The sequence below is a fragment of the Barbatula barbatula genome (assembly GCF_947034865.1).
Source record: "Barbatula barbatula genome assembly, chromosome: 18".
NCBI lineage: Eukaryota > Metazoa > Chordata > Actinopteri > Cypriniformes > Nemacheilidae > Barbatula > Barbatula barbatula.
Genome location: NC_136781.1, coordinates 8,004,283 through 8,023,605, shown reverse-complemented (window position 1 = coordinate 8,023,605; position 19,323 = coordinate 8,004,283). Strand labels below are relative to the sequence as shown.

Genomic DNA, 19,323 nt, shown 5'->3' with positions numbered 1-19,323 from the left:
AGAAATTATGCAGAGTTAGAAATTACATCATGTTCCTGTTTCTGCATACATGCAAGGAGATATACAAAATTCTTAACATGGGAGGCTGTGTATGTGTTTTAAGTAGTGGTAAGCGCATGACATACTTTCAAAATAAAAAGCATTTCAGGATATGGGCATGTATATCTTGAGTCAATAAGAACAAAATATAGTAAAAATATTTCAGTCTATTACATCGTGACCTATAACAAAAATGGATTAAATAAATTTACAATTTTGCAGTGTTTTATTTTCTGATCACTTCATATTGCCCTACAAGGTCTTTGGACACTGCCATAAGAAAAATAAAACATTAACTGGGTGAATTGATGTCAATTGCAAAGTCAGTTGGTGTTACCCGACCACCCTACCAGAATGAGCCGTAGCTTTTAAAGAAAACAGATGCATACATTAACTGTAGTGATTCAATTTATTATCAGACAAATGTAATGCCATAGGCTATTGACATATTTTTTGTTGTGATTTTTTGAAAAGCATATTAAATAGAAAATAATGTGATAACTATTGGACAAAACTTTTAAAAAGCATTTATGTAAATAAAGGCGGAGTTTCACAAAACCGCTTTTATTCGGCGTAAGGCGTGTCTTACAGCTTGAATGAATCATGCGTCATGACGACAGCCGTTTAAAGAAGGCCTTTTCTTTTCTCCGTCGACACAAACAGGCGCGCTAGCGTATCAAGATGTCAGGACAAGAGCAGCAGCTTTGCAAACTTTTTGTTGGTGGTTTGAACGTTCATACCACCAACGATGGACTCCGCGCTCATTTCGAGCAGTACGGGACATTAACGGATTGCGTGGTGGTCCAAAACGACCAACTTCAGCGGTCTCGTTGTTTCGGTTTTGTAACGTATTCCACTGCAGAGGAGGCTGATGCTGCAATGGCCGCTAGGCCACATGTGGTAGACGACAAAACCGTGGAAGTGAAGAGAGCCGTGGCCCGAGAAGACGCGGGAAGACCTGAAATCCTCGCGAAAGTTAAGAAGATATTTGTTGGGGGCCTAAAAGAGGATATTGAGGGGAGTGATCTCGTCGAGTATTTCTCGCAATATGGCCCGATAGAGAAATCCGAAGTCATCACCGACAAAGACACCGGTAAGAAGCGGGGATTTGGTTTCGTCCACTTTGAAGATAACGACTCGGCCGACAAAGCCGTCGTGCTCAAGTTCCACATGATCAATGGCCATAAGGTGGAAGTGAAAAAAGCGCTAACGAAACAAGAGATTCAAGCCTCCGGTGGAGGCAGGGGCGGCCGGGGCAGAGGAGGAGGAGGAAGAGGCATGGGACGAAATCAAAATGGCTTCGGCGGTGGAAGAGGGGGTTACGGAGGAGGCTACGGCGGGGCATACGGTGGCAATGATAGCGGCTACGGAGGAGGCTATGGAAGCGGAGGTTACGGTGGTGGATACGGAGGCGGATACGGAGGAGGCTACAATGATCAGATGGGAGGCTATGGTGGAAATGGTTATAGTGACTTTGGCAGCGGATACGGTCAGCAGTCGTCCGGTTACGGGCCAATGAAGGGTGGAAACACGTATGGTGGCAGAGGCGGAGGAGCCCCATACTCCCGTGGCGGCGGGTCCGGTTACGGCAGGGGCGGCTACGGTGGCTATTAATGGTCACGTGGGTAGGAGGAAAGACTGAAAAACCTGTTCCCTGCATTGATCACGTTGGGCAGAATGGCCCATTCACCCGACCATGCACGCGATGGCGGACACTGTGAAAAGCATACCTTAAAGACCTCAATTCTTAACAGGTAGGAAGAAGATTTCTTCCCAGAAACCTGACTTGCTCGACCAGCTTTAGTTGTAGGACGTGTTCTGTTCATTTATGTTCCACGTTAAAGGCGCGAAACAAGTTGGCCTTCACGGTTTTATTTTTTTAATTTCGTGCAAGTTTTCTTAATCTGTTAGCAACCCATCCGTTTTTAGAATAAAACTGGAGATTTATTGTCAATATGTATTTTCTTCTGCAGTCTATTAAACATCGTTGCTTACCAGTGACTGGGGGAGGGGGGATTAACGCATGCGGTTTGTCTCATCTATCCTTTTCCAAAATAGTGTATCATGTTTGTAGGTTTCGTTCAGTCGTGTGGTTTTGTAAAATAACGCAAACACACTATAAAACACTTAAGAGTTACGTTTAACGCTGTATTGAGCATCTTTATATCCAACATATTCTTGTGTATTGTATTATGAGCACATCAATATTGTTAAACATTGGTATGCAGTTGTATGTTTTTTTTTAATAAAAGATTCACAGCTTAATTATCCTACCTTCAAAGGCGTTTTGGCTGACGACATAATTATTTGGTATATGGACACCCATTAGTAAGCATAATTATTTTATACAAATGTTTGGTAAATTATAACTCCTGTTCGGGTCTAGTTCTATAGTCTAGAGCTATAGAAATGTTTTTATTTGCTCTTGATTCCTATATTTAGGAGTTATCACAGTACTTCGAAATAGCTGTAGCAGTTTGTTTGTACAGGTAACCTGTTCAGTACCTGGGTTCGATTGTGATAGGACTGAAATAACTCATTAGGATATCAACCTGCGATCTAGGTATGTAATCAACTTGTCTTCACTACGTGTTGGTCAAGTGCTACATATTTGATTTAATAGATTTATATTTATTCATTAAAATATTTTTTATTGCTCTGTCTATAAGTGAATTTGATCTACTGTACTTGCCTCAACTGGTGCGTTTATAGGTCTGTGGAACTCCGCGGTTTAGCACATTGGTTGTGATTTGCCCAATATGGTTTATAGTATTTAATTAACTTAAAGGTGTTTGGTGACAAACTAATGTGTTCTCTCTTTTTCCTGTTTTCCTCCCCAGGTGGTCTTGGATGCCTGACTCCACCCAAATCAACTGTGGCCATGGAGTTTGGTTTTCTGCAAGACACCACCAACAACTAGCTTTTGTTTGAATTTTTTTGAGGGGTATTGAGGTCTGGGGAAGCAGTGATTACCATGAAATTCTTCATAAACCCCAGAAAAAAATCTTAAATTCAGACTTTTGTCTTAAATTGCCATTTAATATCTGTAGATATGTGATGTTTTAAATAAAAAACATTTAATTAGCATGAGACTTTTTTTTTGCTGTTGAATGTGACTTGTCAGTGTAGTTGTGCATTGATTTTTTTTTACATTGTTTTAGGGTGTAGTCTCTCCAAAATGAGGATTTTCATATCACCATCCTGCCATTCCAAACTTGTATGACTTAATTTTGCAGAACACAAAATATAATTTTATGAACATAACAAAACTGTCTTACATTGATTTTCATATGGATGCGAAAACACTCGGAAAATCAATATATCTTTGTGTTCCACAGAAAAATTAATCACACAGGTTTTCAATGGCATTAGGATGAATAAATAGTGACATAATTTTATTTCTGGGTTTTCCTTTAGATGAGCACTTGTTTATTGAATGGTTGGGATGTGTAGAAATTGTAGAGATGGGTAGCTTTATATTATTCAGCATGACAACATTTTCATGGCAAAATCTGTGTTTGTCAATTCTAAAATATGAGATAATGTAATGGAGAAAGGCAGGATTGATAGTTACTAAATAATGTTGCAATTTAAGTCTTAACGAGATACTTCACCCAAAAATGTAATTCTGTCATCATTTTCTCACCTTTGAGTTGTTCCAAATCTGTATACATGTCTTTGTTCTGATAAACAGATATTTGGAAGAATGCTTATAACCACACATATTTTGCCCCATTGGCTACCATAGTAGGAAAAAACAATTTTAGTCAAAGGTGTCCCAGAACTATTTGCTGTCCTACATTCTTCAAAATGTCATATTTTGTGTTCAACAGAACAAAAAAAGTATTTTTTCCTACGATGTGAGTCAATAAAGCTATAAGCATTCTTCCAAATACATTTTTCTCTTGTCAGAACAAATAAATGTATACAGATTTGGAACAACTCAAATGTGAGTAAATGACAGAATTTTATTTTGGAGCGAAGTATCCCTTTAAGCCATATTTCATTAATATTATTAGTCTTAACCAAAGAAGGACAGTACCCTTAATCAGTTCTAAACAAAGTTGTCATTGTTGACAATATATGGCAATTTCTGAAGGGAAGTGGTTATGTAGACTTCAGCGGCATGATAGGTATTCATTAGTAAAATTTTACTAAACATTTGTATGCTTCTAAATCCAGACGTTATTTGTCCAGGTGTCTAGAACGCAACATTATTCCAGAGGTAAATCATATACTAAATTACACACTATTTTATAATATATATAAACAGGTTACAGCTTTTTCAGCTGCATTCACAAATTTGATTCCAGACATATTATTGAAATTTAATTTGTCTTTCAATGCGAAGCGTGAGTTGATAGGACGAAGTAAACGCGCGCAACCAATCAGCGTCGACAGCGTACCCGTTGACGCACACAAAAGGAAACGCCTCCGGCATTTCAAAGCATAGCTTTTTTCTTTCGCTGCGTGCGCTCGTAGTCAGTACGTCTGTAGTAAGATAATGACTAACCAGCTTTGTAAACTGTTTGTTGGCGGCCTCAATGTCCAAACAACCGACGAAGGTTTGCGGCAACATTTTGAACAGTATGGGCGCTTAACCGACTGCGTGGTGGTAATGAACCAGCCGCTGCAGCGATCTCGTTGCTTCGGCTTTGTAACGTACTCGAGTGCAGAGGAAGCTGACGCCGCAATGGCCGCCAGGCCACATGTCGTGGATGGAAACAACGTGGATCTGAAGAGAGCGGTGGCACGAGAAGACGCCGGGAAACCAGAAGCGTTGGCCAAGGTCAAGAAAATATTTATAGGGGGCTTGAAAGACGATCTCGAGGAAGAACACATCCACGAGTATTTCTCGCAGTTCGGTGCCATCGAGAAGACTCAGGTCATTACTGACAAAGACACCGGAAAAAAGCGAGGGTTCGGCTTCGTTTATTTCGAGGACAATGACTCTGCCGATAAGGCCGTCGTAATGAAGTTCCACACGATCAACGAACACAAAGTCGAGGTGAAGAAGGCGCTCACCAAACAGGAGATGCAAGCCGCCGGTGGTCGCGGCGGGAGGGGAGGAATGGGCGGCCGAGGAATGGGCCGACCTCAAGGCGGTTACGGCGGCGGAAGAGGTGGTTACTATGGCGATTTTGGCTTTCAGAACGGTGGATACGGTAACAGCGGTGGCTACGAAAGCCAAAGCAGCTACGGAGGAAGTTATGGCGATCAGATGGGCGGTGGATACGGCAACGGTAATGGCTACAGTGACTTCGGCGAGGATTACGGGCAACAGGCCTCAGATTACGGGGCTGTGAAAAGTGGCTATTATTCCGGCAGGAGCGCTGGGCCATACCCACGTGGAGGTGGAGGTGGTGGTGCATATGGAAGAGGTGGCTATGGTGGATATTAAAGCACCAATGTGACTCGAAGTTGTATGGTGTGGGTTTTTTAAGTGCAAAACTATTGGACAAACAACTGGACTTTCAAAATGAACTGTTGGGTCGGGGTGCTGGGTTTATATTTAGATTACCGAGAGACTTTATTTACGCCGACCTCCTTGTGTTGCTGTTCGATGCCTGCGAAGACGTGATCGGTTTTGATTTTACGTATTTTGTTTGTTCAAAATTTAAATGGGCCTGTTTACCCCGATCGGGCCATTGCAGCATCATGGAGGCTCCTTTATGGGCTATAGGTTTATTGTCTGGCCTTCTTTTGATAAGACAACTCAGGGGTGATAATGAAACTTAAGCAGCTCAGATTTCCCCCATGACCTCAACTGTTAAATTGCTTTATTTTAAACTGAATTTAATGTTTTAACGTTATTACACGTTCATTCTGTTTTAGTCTATTCATTTGTTAAATCAAGCCTTTTAAACCATTAAAATGATTTTTCATAATCCCTTTCTCTGTTTACTCTATTCTTGTATCTAGTAGATTATGTGAATTTGACTACAGTGTCGATTATGCTTAAATGGCTTCCTTCAATTCTCTTTGAAAACTTGTTAATTTGCAAAATCTCACGATGTACCAAGGTTTTCTTAAACTAATATTTAGCTTTATATTTTAATCTTCACACCTTTTTGTAAAGAAAACAGAACTTGGAAATACTTTAAGGTTAGTAACCTAGTCAAAACACTGCTTTATTGGTAGGCTAATGTTCAGGCTTGGTTCTTGCATCATGACACTATTAAAACTACTCTTCTAGAGTTTGAAGCTACAACTATTGCTGCCACCACGGTGCTAGTTAATCCAAAAATCGTTATTCTCATTTAACACTCCCCACTGCAATTTAAAACCTGTAATTTATGGAGAAAACGAATGTATTTAGAAGAATCTTGTTCACAGAATCGTGCCGGCACCCATAGATTTGTTTTGTGTATATACAAGAATAAATGAGTGCTGCCACTGTTAGGGTAGCAACATTTTTCAAAATATGTTTTGTTCTACAGAAGAAAGTCAAACAGACATACGACAAAAGGAAAGTAAACAAGAACTTTAAGACACCTGCAGACATTTTTTTTACTTGCGTTTTCGTGCATTAAAAAAGTTTGTATTGATATTTACATGTTTATTAAAACGTATTATAGAAAATGTCAATACAGACTAGGTTCTCAGAGTAAACTGCACAAATAATTTTCATTAGTTTGACATTAAGCAAGCACTACCTACTACCCACTTCTATTAAATCAAACTCTCCGAATCCATTCTTTAGGAAATGTTGTTTAACCCATCTATAACCCTATTCCAACCAATAACATCTGGGATCAGGGACAAAACAAAAGCTCTTATGGTTTCTGTTATGTACAGTGCCTTGCAAAAGTATCTATCCCCTTCATTTTATTCACATTTTGTTATGCTGCTGCCTGATCTCAACCTACCTATATTTTTACATTAATCTACACTCGCATTCACAAAGATTAAAGAAAAAACTGTTTTGGGACAAATTTGTACATTTATTAAAAAACTGTAATAAGTACATTGCGTACGTATTCATAACCTTTTCTGTGACACTTGAAATTCAGAAGCATTCCTTTTGCTTGTTTTTGTTTCTACATTTCGATTGGTGTAAAAACTGAGGCTGATCCAATTGAATAGTTATGATTTGGAGCGGCACATACCCCTCAATAAAAGCTTGAAGGAGCTGACCTCTTATCCAAACTGAGCCATCGATGAAGAAGGGTCTTGGTCAGAGTGGTGACCAAGAAGCGAATGATCACTCTGGTTAAGCTCCATTAACATATATGGAGACGGGAGAAATTTACACTGCAACACCCTATCAATCTGGGCTTTATGGCAGAGTGGCCAGACTCAAGCCTTTGCTCAGTGAAGACACATGAGAACTTGAAATATGCAAAAACTTACTAAACAAATCTTTCAAACTGTGAGGAACAAGATTCTCTAGTCTGATGAATCTTAGCTTCCTGCATCATGTCTGGAGTAAACCAGGTACTGCTCAACACCTGTACATTACCGTCTAAACAGTAAAGTGAGGTGGAAACAGCATCTTGATGTGGGGTACTGGGGCACTCGTCAGAGTAGAGGAAAAGCTCAACGGCAAAAAATACAGAGATAATGATTATGAAAACCTAGAACATTCAGACCTCGGAAAGGGCAGAAGGTTAATTCTCCAACATTACAAGGATCCTAAGCACACAGCTAAAATCCTTGATTGGCCCAGCTAGTTCTTGGGCTTGAACCCAACTGAACATTTCGGTAGAAACCTGAAGATGTCAGTCTACTGATGATATCCATCCATCCTGACAGAGCTTGAGAGGATTTGAGGAGAAAAAATGGCAGAAAATTGCCAAATACAAATGTGTACAATTTGTTACATCATAACTAAAAAGATTTGGGTCTGTGAAGGTGCTTTAACCATCTTCTGAGTAAAGGGTGTGTATACTTATGCAAATTACTTTTTATTTTTAATACATTCACTAAGCTGTCAAATCTGTTTTTTGTTTTGTCAATATTGTGCATGGAGTACAGATTACTGTAAAAAATTATACTTTTAAGTAGTTTAAGATAAGGCAGCATCATAACAAAATGTGAATAAAATGAAGGGAGAAGAATACTTTGGCAAGATTTATCCAAAATATACTTTTATTGTAAGATTGGTACACAGTTGTTCATAGTGGTCCTTGATTAACGCAATGTAACTAGCTCCTCTGAGGAAGTGGGGTGAATGGCAATGGTTCTGTCGAAATCTGCTTTAGTTGCTCCCATATTAACGGCCACAGCAAAACCTTGAAGCATCTCATCACAGCCCAAACCTTGCATATGAAGACCAACCACCTAAAAAAAAGAAAATGGATATATGACTTGTCAACTTGCATTCTCTGTTTTTTAACATGGATTTAATACAGCATCAAAAGTAGAGTACAGATGTCGTACTGTACTTTTAAACAGTTATGCTTTCACCTTTTCATCTTTGCCTTCACAAACTAACTTCATGACACACTGAGTCTTTCGAGTGGTGATGGCATAATACATCGGGGTGAAGGATGTGGTATAAACCTTCACATTGTCCTTTCCCCAGCTTTTAATTGCTTCATCTGTAACACAAGTTTTCCCATATCCCTGGTCAGAACTGCTTAAATTTAAAAAAAAAATATAAAAGGCCAAGACATGCTCACCTTCAGTTAGCCCCACTGTTCCGATAGGTGGGTGGCTGAACACAACAGTTGGGATGTTGTTATAATCAACTTTGGAGTCTGCTTTGCTCTCAAACAGTCGATGAGCAAGCTTTCTGCCAGCAGCAATAGCAACTATCCATACAAACAGGAAATAATGGAAGGTACATTTTATTTTACTATAGTAAGTTTACTTTTAGTAGATTATATTAAATTACTTTTAAGAGATGCTTTTTAATGAAAATAGGTAAGAACAACTGTTCGAACAACCGTTTAAATGAATGAATGAATGGTTTATAGATGAGATTAATGATTAGTATTTGTTTTGACCAGTGAAGCAACTAGCAATGATGTAGGGTAAAGCATAAAATCAAACAATTTCATTCACACAATCTGACGGAATAATACAATATTCATCATGGTGTCATTAAACTTAATTTATTTATTTTATCTACGATGTATGTGTGCATGCAGTTGCTACTGAATCTGTTATACATTTAACTATTTTCTAATAAATAATTTAGTTTTTACAGCATTAGATGAGTCTCCATACCAGGTGTAAGAAGAGCTTTCCCACAAACATCACCAACAGCATAGATGCCTGAACGTGTGGTGTTCTGGAACTCATCCACCACAATGTGTCCCCTCTCATCAAGCGTCACACCCTGAAAAAAACAGTAAGCTATTAGTTGACAAGATAAATCAGTATTATCCAATGTCGCTGCAGGGGTTAAGAGGAATTATAGCTTTTGCCTTTGACAGCCTCAGTGGCACGCAACGGAATATCACAAATAATAATACTTACTATTACTCACTCACTATAACAGCATGCATAGAAATGCATTTATTTATAATGAAGTCAAATTGAAATCCATTTTTACTATTTGACTGAGGTTGAGGCCAGCGGTGTTGGGCTCCCTGCCAATAGCCCAGAGAAGACAATCCACCTCATGAATGGAGTCAAACTTCTCCTGAGCATCCTTGTTGTCAGGATCCTTTGCTACCAGCGTAACAGTGAGTCCTTTATCAGTCTTCTGCACTGACTTTACCTACAAACAATATCAGTTAAACAAAATTTTAAAATCAGCCAAACAAACAATCACATACTACATTACCTAAAACAAGTTACCTGAGTATTTTTCCGTAAGTCAATTCCGTGATTTTGCAATTCTTTGGTGCAATTTGAGCTTATCAAGGCATCGAAGTTCCTTAAAACCTTGAAAAGAAAGAACACAGTGTATTGCTTAATTTAGGATATCCATGACTGTCTTTTGGCGAACATACAAATTAAGGATATTACCCCGCCTTGTCGAATTATGATAGACGTTTTGGACCCCAGAGTGGAAAGGATGCCAGCCATCTCCACTGCAATATACCCAGCTCCAACTATGACACTACGTCTGAATAAGGATACAAGGATCAGTTATTTTATAAGATACAAAAACAAAGTAATATTAGTAAAGACAACTGTCTCAATAAATTCACTAAAATGAATCAGTGATCAATCAACACTCACTTAGGGCAGGACTCAAGTTCAAAGAATCCATCGCTGGTCATACCAAAACCAGCTCCTGCAATAAGTTTACAAGTACACATGTTTGGTCTTTGTAAAACGACTTACAATGAAGTACGCAAATCATTATTAATTGTAAAGACAAATGCTGATGAGACAGAGGCAGAAAAAAGGCTCATTTAGAAAAATACCTGGCACATCATCCTCACTGACAGTGGACGGGTAGCCACCAGTGGCGATTAGGATATGAGGTGCAGTGTATTTCTTTCCATTGCATTCAACTGTGGGTTCAGGGTCATCAGTGAACCTTGCATTGCCATGAATGCTCTCAATCTTGCCCTGTGTGGAAACACCAACAGTTTCTCATTTATCACAATAAAAGGTCTATAAACATCTGAAAAAATTCAATTAAAAAAACATTTCCCACAATATACAATTTTAAAGAAAATGCTTAATTTGCTACACAAATGCTTTATATTTAACTTTTTATCTATCTTCCAGATTTAAATTAAACAAACCTACCTTGTCAAGATTATTCTGGTAAATCTGATTGAGACGACTAACATATGCATCCCGTTTTCGTTTAATAAGCCTGAAAAAACAACCAATAAGTAACTTTTAGACCAGTAGTTTAGCATTGTCATCTCGAGTCATTGAAAATCCTGACAGCTGAACTCTCCTCTATTGTAAAAACCCTGCTGTCACACCTTAGATCTTTGTGTGTTTGACAAATCAAACATCCACCCATGTTTGACAAATCAAACACACTACCCCAATGGGGAAGAAAGTCTGCAATGATTCAGAACAAGTAGGAACTTGACCATCGGCAACTGTCGTAAACCTTTTTTGAAACACACTATCCCAAGTTTTTTAAAGGACCAGTATCATCTACATATCCAACCTATTTTTCAAATCACTGCACAGAAAGTAAACAAATTCCCCAAGAGCTAACAAGTGCCATCTTACTGCCAGCTGAAATGTGCTTTTGCTCCTTCAAAGCCGTAGTCTTCATGATCATGGAGATACTCTGCATGGGTGGATGCATTCCACATAACCTGGAAATAATGCAAAAGACAACTTTGTAGTAAGTATTTCTCTATTTATATGACCATTAATACTAGGCATATATATTAAATATTGTAGTTGAAAAAGGTATATAAAATACCTTTTTAGGGACGCAACCCACATTTACCTGCATAAGAAGAGAAGTTTACTGCATTAGTTCATATATCACAAAAATAACAACAAACCACAACACGCACTAATATATCAAACCAAAAAACGGCTACTTCCCAGAGCATTCCTGTGCATGTAAATCTCGGACAAACAGATCTACATGACTGTAAGCGAAATGTAATGTTGCAAGAGCAAATTGGTCTCTACTCACGCAGGTACCTCCGAGTTTATGACTTTCGATCACGGCAGCCGTGGCACCAAGTTCAGCTGCCCGCCGCGCACCGGCCAGCCCTCCTGATCCTCCGCCTATCACCAGAAAATCATAACGCGTGACGGATTCAGACGCCATGTTCCGGTTGAAGTGTATACGTGAAGAAGACAGCGATCGAACAAGAGAGAGAAAAGACACTCGCAGTCGAGTCAACGGGGTTAATATCTCCATAACCAGGAAGCCGACACCCCGGCCAACGCTGCAGCTGAACTAATGGGAGGGACGTGAAAGCCCGTGCTTAGTCATTGTGAATAGACACAATAGTGTGCAAATCCCAGAAGCAAGTTGGAACAATAGTTATTTATGCTTATTACTGTCCGTAAATGTCAATTCTGCTTCCAATCCCGAGTGCTGAACCTACCTTGAAAAACGAAAAAATAACCATGGTTTTGCTACAGGAACTATGGGTAAACTGTTGTGGTAAAGCCATCGTAACTACCAATGTAAACACCATAGATTTGCCTTGATATGTTTAATAAAAAATATGGCAGTACAAATAGTAATCACTTTTATTATATTTACTAACGGTCCTCTTTAAATATGCGATGAACAAAATATATAGTGTGATAATTCATCTCTGATGAACATGCACTCACCAATCAAAATCTGCCGTTTACTTGTATCAGAAACCCTATGCATTTACATTTAAAACGTAACATAAACACAAATGTGTGGTTTGTTACAAATGAATTGTTTAACTATTAACACGTTTGTGGCTCTGTTATGACTACGGTGGCCATCTTCGTTGTTTATAATGTAGTAGACCGTGGATGGTGTGTGTGAAGTCAGAATGAAAACGCTGAGCTAAACTGAGCATGCGCAATCCCACGTACAGCATAGTGGTACTCCACACAGTGTTTAAAAAGACCAGTGCAAAATACATTTTATTAAAGATTTTTTTAAATAATTATCTCGTTATAAATGAGAATCCTGTCACCATTTACAAACCATCATGTTGTTCTAAATATTTATGTTACAATATTTGTGTTACAGCACGAAAAATGCACGTCCCTGTTGGATTTACATTTATTCATTTGGCAGACACATTTTGATTGTTTATGTTTGAAGTTAATGACACTTAACAGCTATTCAAAATAAATGGCATATACAGATTTATTTAAATGTATGTAGTAGAAGATCTAGACTGAGAACGAATGGCAGAAGCAGGTAATTTATATTCCTTGTGGAAGAAGCAGGAAGAATGACTTACTAAATGACAGTATCAAAAAAGTACAAACAAGCCTAGGGCATGAAATAATTACTTGTAAAATGACATAGTGCAAATGCAAAATATACTTAATCTTAATAAAAATAAAAGTTTAGAACCAACCGAGAAGCAAAGAAATACAGCTACCAAAGAACATGCATAAATCAGTAACTTATTCTTAAGGTAATACATTGCAATAGAAATAATGCAAACAAGTCAAAAATACATTTTCCATAAATATTTTCTTTATTGATGAATTGTACAGAAACAAGAAGTCACACGAAAGAACACATCTTCAGCTGAGAAATTTCACTGGTCATTCTCATAGTCTGCAGGGTTCTTTCTTTTCCCCTGTTCATGGACATGATTGCCCCATGTGTAGGTCAGGTACATCAGAATCATAGCTGTAGGTAAACAAACAGACATTTATTCATACACAAAGTTAAACTCTCTCTCTCTCTCTCTAGATGCATAAAATAAATACTAGAGCATAAATGTATGACTTACGTGGTGCAACCTTGAATATAGACGATGTGAATCGTCTCCACACATTTGGGATTCCCTTGGAAAAGAAGTTTGGGAAAGCCCTCTGCTCAAAGGGGGAAATACTGTAGGTAACCACATGCCTGATCTTTGCCAAATCTCCGAAGTGGCGACCCATATTGCCAAGAAAGCTAATCTAATAAAAGAAAAACAAACGTCTCAGATGCGTGAACAAATATAACACAAAAACATATGTGTATCATAAACAATCTTTGACTAGCTGGGTATGAACACAGACAATAGACTCACTAACCTATGATAATGAATATGTGATACAGAAATCTGATAAAAATGCATAATTTAATGCAAAAAGAGAGACAGCAATTAGGATCTCATGAATTCAATACGACACTGGAAAAAAATGAAAGTTAAACGTGGCAAGGAGCGCAATAGTTCAATTTGACACATACGAAACACTCTTGTGCATTTTGTGGCTAGGCTAGCTAGTTTTAGCAAGACCTTGTATGACATTCATCTGTTTCTACCGGTCTCTGTTCAAAGTCGTACTGCCCCTTTCATAAACAAACATTGAATTGCTAAATCATTTGTCAGGTCATTACTTTCCCCAATCAAAACTAAGACACAAGGCAAGACGATATTTTATATTCACCAACCTTCCTGCTCCTCAACACCCTTGTCCTGCAATCGCATCTGCGACTTGCGTGTGAAACCCTACGTCGTATCCGCTTCCCATTTGCTTCAAGCTTATTGGTCCGTCGCTCTACTGTTTCCTGGCTACTGAAACACGTGAAGGTCAACTCCGGTCCGGCGCTGATACAGTGTAGAAAGTAGTCAGGTGTCCACAAAATAGTGCTTTTTTGCGGTGTTTGCTATTTTTTTCCCTTATGGATAATCAAGAAGTATCGGCGGATCCCCAACTGCAGCAGTTTATCGCGATCGAGTCTCAAAAACAGAGGTTTCAACAGCTGGTTCATCAAATGACTGAAGTGTGCTGGGTAAGAGTGGTGCTGTCCTTCCACATGATCAGATTGCATGACGATAGATATGGCAGTGTCTAATGTATAATATCCTGTATTGTAAGTACTTTAATGATTTATAATGTATTGATTTGGGAAATGTTTCATAATGTTGTCTAAATGTATAAAGCAGGGAACTGTATCATGGTCATGGAGATATGAACTTATGAAGGTTTGGGTGGGTGTAATGCATTAGATATCAGGTGCCTGGCAAGTCCAGCGTTATGGATGTGATATTTTCTGTCAAAACCTGAAATATAAATTTTCAGTGAATGTATTTATTAGCAATATATTGAAGCTTCTGTTTATGTTTTACTAAAACCACTGTTGATAAAAGTCCAGAAATCAGTCTATGCACAAGTTTTCTGCTTTAAAAGAGAAAAAAGTATACGCTATGGGTGTGACAAAAAGGACACACATGTTTGAGAGATTTTAGTGAAATCAAATGCACAAATCTGAACCAATAATACCCCAAAAATGGAGAAGGGATGGCCCTTATAGACCAGAAAATACACATTTTATTTTCATGAGCCTATTTTTATATGTGACAGTTCACTTACCTGACTATGGAAAACTTTGCTTTAAAACACAAATATGCTTTAATGAACCTTAAAAGGGCATTTAAACCACCAAATATTGACATTTCCATAATTTCTTCAATGTGTTGTCATTGTGTATTTTCAGGAGAAGTGCATGGATAAGCCTGGTCCAAAGCTTGACTCCAGGACAGAGGTCTGCTTTGTCAACTGCGTGGAGCGATTCATCGATACAAGTCAATTTATACTCAACAGACTAGAGCAGACGCAGAGGAGTAAAACATCCTTCACAGAGACTATGACGGACTAGTGGACCCTTAGCTTTCAGGTAACAGCTGTCAAGACAGAGATGAAGATTAAACTATTGCCTCAAGGACAAAGTGCTCCATTTTGCATCTTTGAAGGCCATATATTGTAAACCAAAAGGATGCATGTACAGTCCCTCGGCAAGCCATTATAGTATAAGACTTTGGTATGAAATATAACACGCATCACTTTTGAGTGTTCTGTTGGTATGGATGTGATAATCTGGAATGGAAGAGGCTATCCTTTGATTTCCTCTTTAGACCACCAGAACTCGTTCACACCACTGCTGCGTTGCATTGATTTACAGGAAATGCTTCAAGGTCTTATACCATGTCTGTTGAAATTGTTGGAAGATAAATAAAAGAATACAGTTCATTCAATGTTAACTAGATTTTGCTATGAATTAAACTATACAGTATGTAAACCTATTATAGGGAAGCTGCAACTGTTTCTGATCTGAAATAAATACAACATTTATTAAGACAATGATGTACAGGAGACTATTACAAACTGTTCTACACATACATTTTGATTTTATTATAGAACTCTGCACATCCTTGCTACTCTGGAAAATACAAATAACATAAAAAAATATATATATTTGCAAGATGGAAATAGCAATTGCACATGAAGGTATGCCATTAAAACCTAAATTAAAGAGCGATACAAATTAAAGTAATCTAAAAGTTTTAAAGGATTAAAGTAATCTAAAAGTTTTAAAGGCTCATTGTGTTTGTACCTTTGCATATAGTAAAAAGTCAAATATTATAGTCTTCTCTAAGCAGTTTTAATTATATTTTTCTAAGTAATAAATGTGCCGTTGCTCCTCCTTTCTGAGCTCTCAGGATAAAAGCCCTTCATGCGTCTTTCCTTCGTCAGATTGCTTTTGTCCCGAGTACTTCTCTCCTCAGTGGGCAAAGCAACATAAGGTTGACTGCAAGTTCCACTTTGAAGACCCTGTTGCAGATACAGAGGCAAAGAGTCCAAAGTGAAATTGATGTCTTTGAAAGCATGTAGAAGAAAAATGCCGATAACGATGGTAAGAAAGCCACTAACAGTTCCAGTGGCCGCGTCAATGGACATACGAAGCCACTCTTTAAACAAAATTGCTGAACAGGCCATGACAGACGTAGTAAAGAACACATAATAAATAGGCGTAACTATAGAAGTGTTAAATATGTCAAGGGCCTTATTAAGGTAGCTTATCTGAATACTGATGCAGATCACAAGGAATATCAGCAGAGCCCAAAACAAGGGCTCTTTCAAAACAGCATTTCCAGCGACCAGCTCTTTAATGCCGATGCCTAGGCCTTTCACACAGGACACGGACAGTGAGCCGATCACAGAGCAGATGAGGATGTACACGAGCACGTTCTTCTGACCGTAGCGAGGCGCGATAATGAACATCAGAACCAGGCTGCTCACAACAATGCAGACAGCATAAGCAATGAATCCTGTAATACACGTAAGGGAGCGAATATAAAATGTGACTTTACAATATCAATATTACAAGTGCTGGTTGAAATGGTTTTATGGTACCTGGATCTTTCAGTTTCTCTGCCATTGCACTCAAGGAGGCAACCTCTTCCTCTTGTGGAGCATGGAGGACCATAACTGTGGAGCCAAAGATGCACAGCAAGCAGCCTATTTTTCCGTGGACATTTAGTTGCTCGCCCAGGAAATATGATGAGAGGACAGCACTGAAAACATAGTACATTCAAAGTGTATTTAAATAATTCTTTCATTTGACACTGTAGAGACCAGAATATAAATAATATTCAATTCATTTACCTGACCAAAACACTCAATGCTCCCAGAGGCGTTACCAAAGTGGCAGGCGCAAATGCATATGCTGCGAAATTAGCCGCCTCACCTATTCCCACTAAAAATTTAAAATGTACATTTTAAAATGAATGTTGGGATAGCAATATTTCATTATGAAGACTCATGAATGGGGCTGTTAAACAATAATTGCATCCAGAATCAAGTTTGTGTTTACATAATATATGTCTGTGTACTGTGCATATTCATTTTGTATTTATAAAAACATACACAATATAAAAATGTATAAACATTAGTTATTGGTAAATATAAATGAATACATGTAAATAAATGCATCCTAATTCTATGCACAGTAAAAAGACATACATTATGTAAAGACAAACATTTATTCTGGATGTGGTTAATTGTGATTAATCGTTTGACAACCCTAGCCATGAATCCATGCAAAGTGTGTAAAGCAGCAACACGCCTCGTCTTCCAAGAGCCCAAAAGGGCTCATGTGACACCCCTTTTAATATCTCTCCACTGGCTACCGGTTGAAGCCTGTATCAGATTCAAGTCACTGATGCTTGCCTGCAGGACTATCACTGGATCTGCACTTGCATACTTTCACACCCTACTGCACCTCCATTAACAATCCTGCGTTCAGCAAACGAGTGGTGTCTTGTATTGCCTTCTCATAAGGGCAGTACATCGCTTTCTCCTTCCTGTTGGAACTTCATAACGGTCAACCACATCTCTCACAACATTCAAAAAACGACTTAAAACACATCTCATCTGTGAATACTTGACAGCAAATTAAAAAACCTCTCTCTTTCTTGCCTTTGTTGAAATTAGTAACTGGGTATTAGCACCTATTGTGTTATTGCTCCTGTATGACATATTACTTTAATTGCTCCCTGAACCCTCTGTAAGTCGCTTTGGATAAAAGCGTCTGCTAAATGAAGAAATGTAAATGTATAATTCAGCAAAGATATTTAACAAGCGTGCTTCCTTAAATTAAAACTATTTTTATGTCATACTTGATATAAGTCCTGCCCACCACAGCCATTCTTTCAGATATGCATATCCTCCTTGACCTAAATGATAGAAAGGACATATTAGACAGAAGAAAAAAAATGAATTACTCAATCACGGTTTAGAAAAATAGTTAAGATATCGTCTGAGGAATTTAAAGGGATAATTCTGTCATAATTTACTCGCCTTGGCGTTGTTCTAATGAACACAGAAAAATATCTGGAAGAACGCTTTCAACCAAAAGTTCTTGGCCACCATTGAATACCATAAAAAATGATTTAAATTGTTTTGTTCTGTTGAACACAAAAGAGGATATTTCGAAGAATGTAGGGAAGCAAACATCTGTGCGGCATGTTGACCACTACTGTTTAAGACTATGGTAGTCAATGGGGTCCAAGAACTGTTTGGTTACAAGCATATTTCCTAATATCTTTCCGTGTGCAACCAAAACAAGAAATGTATACAGTTTTGAAACAACTCAAGTGAGTAATTCATAACATAATTTTCAATTCGTGTGAACTATTCCTTTAACAGACCCACCTGCTCTAGTAGAGCCTTTCTTTGCAAGTCGTAACAGACCTTTCTTTTTCAATATAAAGCTACATCCGATGAAGATAGTGGAGCTTACAGCAAGCGCCAAACCAATGTAGAAGTCAGTGCGCTGTGCAGCATCGGAATCCATCTAAATGTAGTTATAATACAAGTCTGTTATAACAAGTTCAGTTATACACTTAAGATACATCGACTTCTATGTTTTAAACATACTGATCCGCCTAACTAGACCGCATTGTAGGCATGATGGGTTCCGAGGAAGCCCAGTTTGCGAACGCTTATAACCCCTATAATGATGTCTAGATAGGCAGCTCTGCGTTTTGAAACAGAAAGGGAAGCGAATCATGTGACTCCTGGTTTTAAACAGCCAACTCTCCAAAACAATAAAATAAAAACTAATCTGCTTTACACGATAACGACTAACGTTACACATTGTTACAGCATTGACAAACACGCAAAAGTATAAAGACTATTAACATGACAATGGAAGATTTTGTGGACGAGTAGTCGTATTTTACTCTAGCAGGAAACGCTTTAGGTTATATTGCTGATTTGTTTTAATTTACAAATCGTTGTTAAACACACTAAAATATATAGATTTTAATGGTTTTAAAATTACAAACCTCCTCATCGCGTCACCCATCGGTGGCGTTTCTCGTCTGGATAAACTTCCTGTTAAAGCGACTGTAACCCGGGTTGCCAGATACTCTCAACTCATAACTGCCAGGTGCTGGACAAAGCCAGTTCATATGAAGACAGAAATGTGACGAACCAACTTATGTT

General features: G+C 38.3%; 6 protein-coding genes across 12 annotated transcripts; 3 read left to right on the top strand and 3 right to left on the bottom strand.

Moving 5' to 3' along the window:
* Nucleotides 1-633: 633 nt before the first annotated feature.
* hnrnpa0b (heterogeneous nuclear ribonucleoprotein A0b) lies at nt 634-3,332 on the top strand. Of its 4 annotated transcripts, none has more exons than XM_079480279.1 (3): nt 634-1,793; nt 2,013-2,602; nt 2,880-3,124. In XM_079480279.1, the coding sequence occupies exon 1, from the start codon at nt 721-723 to the stop codon at nt 1,651-1,653; it is 933 nt and encodes a 310-aa protein (XP_079336405.1). In that variant the 5' UTR covers nt 634-720; the 3' UTR covers nt 1,654-1,793; nt 2,013-2,602; nt 2,880-3,124. The 4 variants fall into 4 exon arrangements, with proteins under 4 accessions (XP_079336405.1, XP_079336403.1, XP_079336404.1 ...); XM_079480276.1 differs by having other exon boundaries at nt 679-1,793; nt 2,529-2,602; nt 2,880-3,188; XM_079480277.1 differs by lacking the exon at nt 2,013-2,602 and having other exon boundaries at nt 2,880-3,332.
* Nucleotides 3,333-4,489: 1,157 nt separating this feature from the next.
* Nucleotides 4,490-5,929, top strand: hnrnpa0l (heterogeneous nuclear ribonucleoprotein A0, like). The gene has a single exon (XM_079479279.1). The coding sequence runs from the start codon at nt 4,544-4,546 to the stop codon at nt 5,438-5,440; it is 897 nt and encodes a 298-aa protein (XP_079335405.1). The 5' UTR covers nt 4,490-4,543; the 3' UTR covers nt 5,441-5,929.
* A 598-nt stretch (nt 5,930-6,527) lies between these two features.
* On the bottom strand, nt 6,528-12,456 carry gsr (glutathione reductase). Of its 4 annotated transcripts, none has more exons than XM_079480518.1 (14): nt 12,217-12,456; nt 11,561-11,655; nt 11,339-11,365; nt 11,140-11,228; nt 10,696-10,765; nt 10,365-10,512; nt 10,177-10,231; nt 9,961-10,060; nt 9,790-9,876; nt 9,542-9,709; nt 9,214-9,325; nt 8,664-8,795; nt 8,449-8,582; nt 6,528-8,322 (listed from the first exon to the last, which is right to left on the bottom strand). In XM_079480518.1, the coding sequence occupies exons 1-14, from the start codon at nt 12,257-12,259 to the stop codon at nt 8,173-8,175; spliced, it is 1,410 nt and encodes a 469-aa protein (XP_079336644.1). In that variant the 5' UTR covers nt 12,260-12,456; the 3' UTR covers nt 6,528-8,172. The 4 variants fall into 4 exon arrangements, with proteins under 4 accessions (XP_079336644.1, XP_079336642.1, XP_079336645.1 ...); XM_079480516.1 differs by having other exon boundaries at nt 11,561-11,830; nt 12,217-12,453; XM_079480519.1 differs by having other exon boundaries at nt 11,561-11,830; nt 11,982-12,397.
* Nucleotides 12,457-12,480: 24 nt separating this feature from the next.
* Nucleotides 12,481-14,043, bottom strand: uqcrq (ubiquinol-cytochrome c reductase, complex III subunit VII). Its single transcript, XM_079480597.1, has 3 exons — nt 13,985-14,043; nt 13,335-13,506; nt 12,481-13,231 (listed from the first exon to the last, which is right to left on the bottom strand). The coding sequence occupies exons 2-3, from the start codon at nt 13,486-13,488 to the stop codon at nt 13,137-13,139; spliced, it is 249 nt and encodes an 82-aa protein (XP_079336723.1). The 5' UTR covers nt 13,489-13,506; nt 13,985-14,043; the 3' UTR covers nt 12,481-13,136.
* A 99-nt stretch (nt 14,044-14,142) lies between these two features.
* Nucleotides 14,143-15,344, top strand: timm8a (translocase of inner mitochondrial membrane 8 homolog A (yeast)). The gene is made up of 2 exons (XM_079480596.1): nt 14,143-14,326; nt 15,032-15,344. Exons 1-2 carry the CDS (start codon nt 14,216-14,218, stop codon nt 15,191-15,193), a joined length of 273 nt encoding a protein of 90 aa, XP_079336722.1. The 5' UTR covers nt 14,143-14,215; the 3' UTR covers nt 15,194-15,344.
* Nucleotides 15,345-15,539: 195 nt separating this feature from the next.
* LOC306908018 (magnesium transporter NIPA2) lies at nt 15,540-19,265 on the bottom strand. The gene is made up of 6 exons (XM_079480595.1): nt 19,164-19,265; nt 18,529-18,670; nt 17,994-18,050; nt 16,981-17,071; nt 16,729-16,889; nt 15,540-16,643 (listed from the first exon to the last, which is right to left on the bottom strand). The coding sequence occupies exons 2-6, from the start codon at nt 18,668-18,670 to the stop codon at nt 15,991-15,993; spliced, it is 1,104 nt and encodes a 367-aa protein (XP_079336721.1). The 5' UTR covers nt 19,164-19,265; the 3' UTR covers nt 15,540-15,990.
* Between the last annotated feature and the right edge of the window lie 58 nt (nt 19,266-19,323).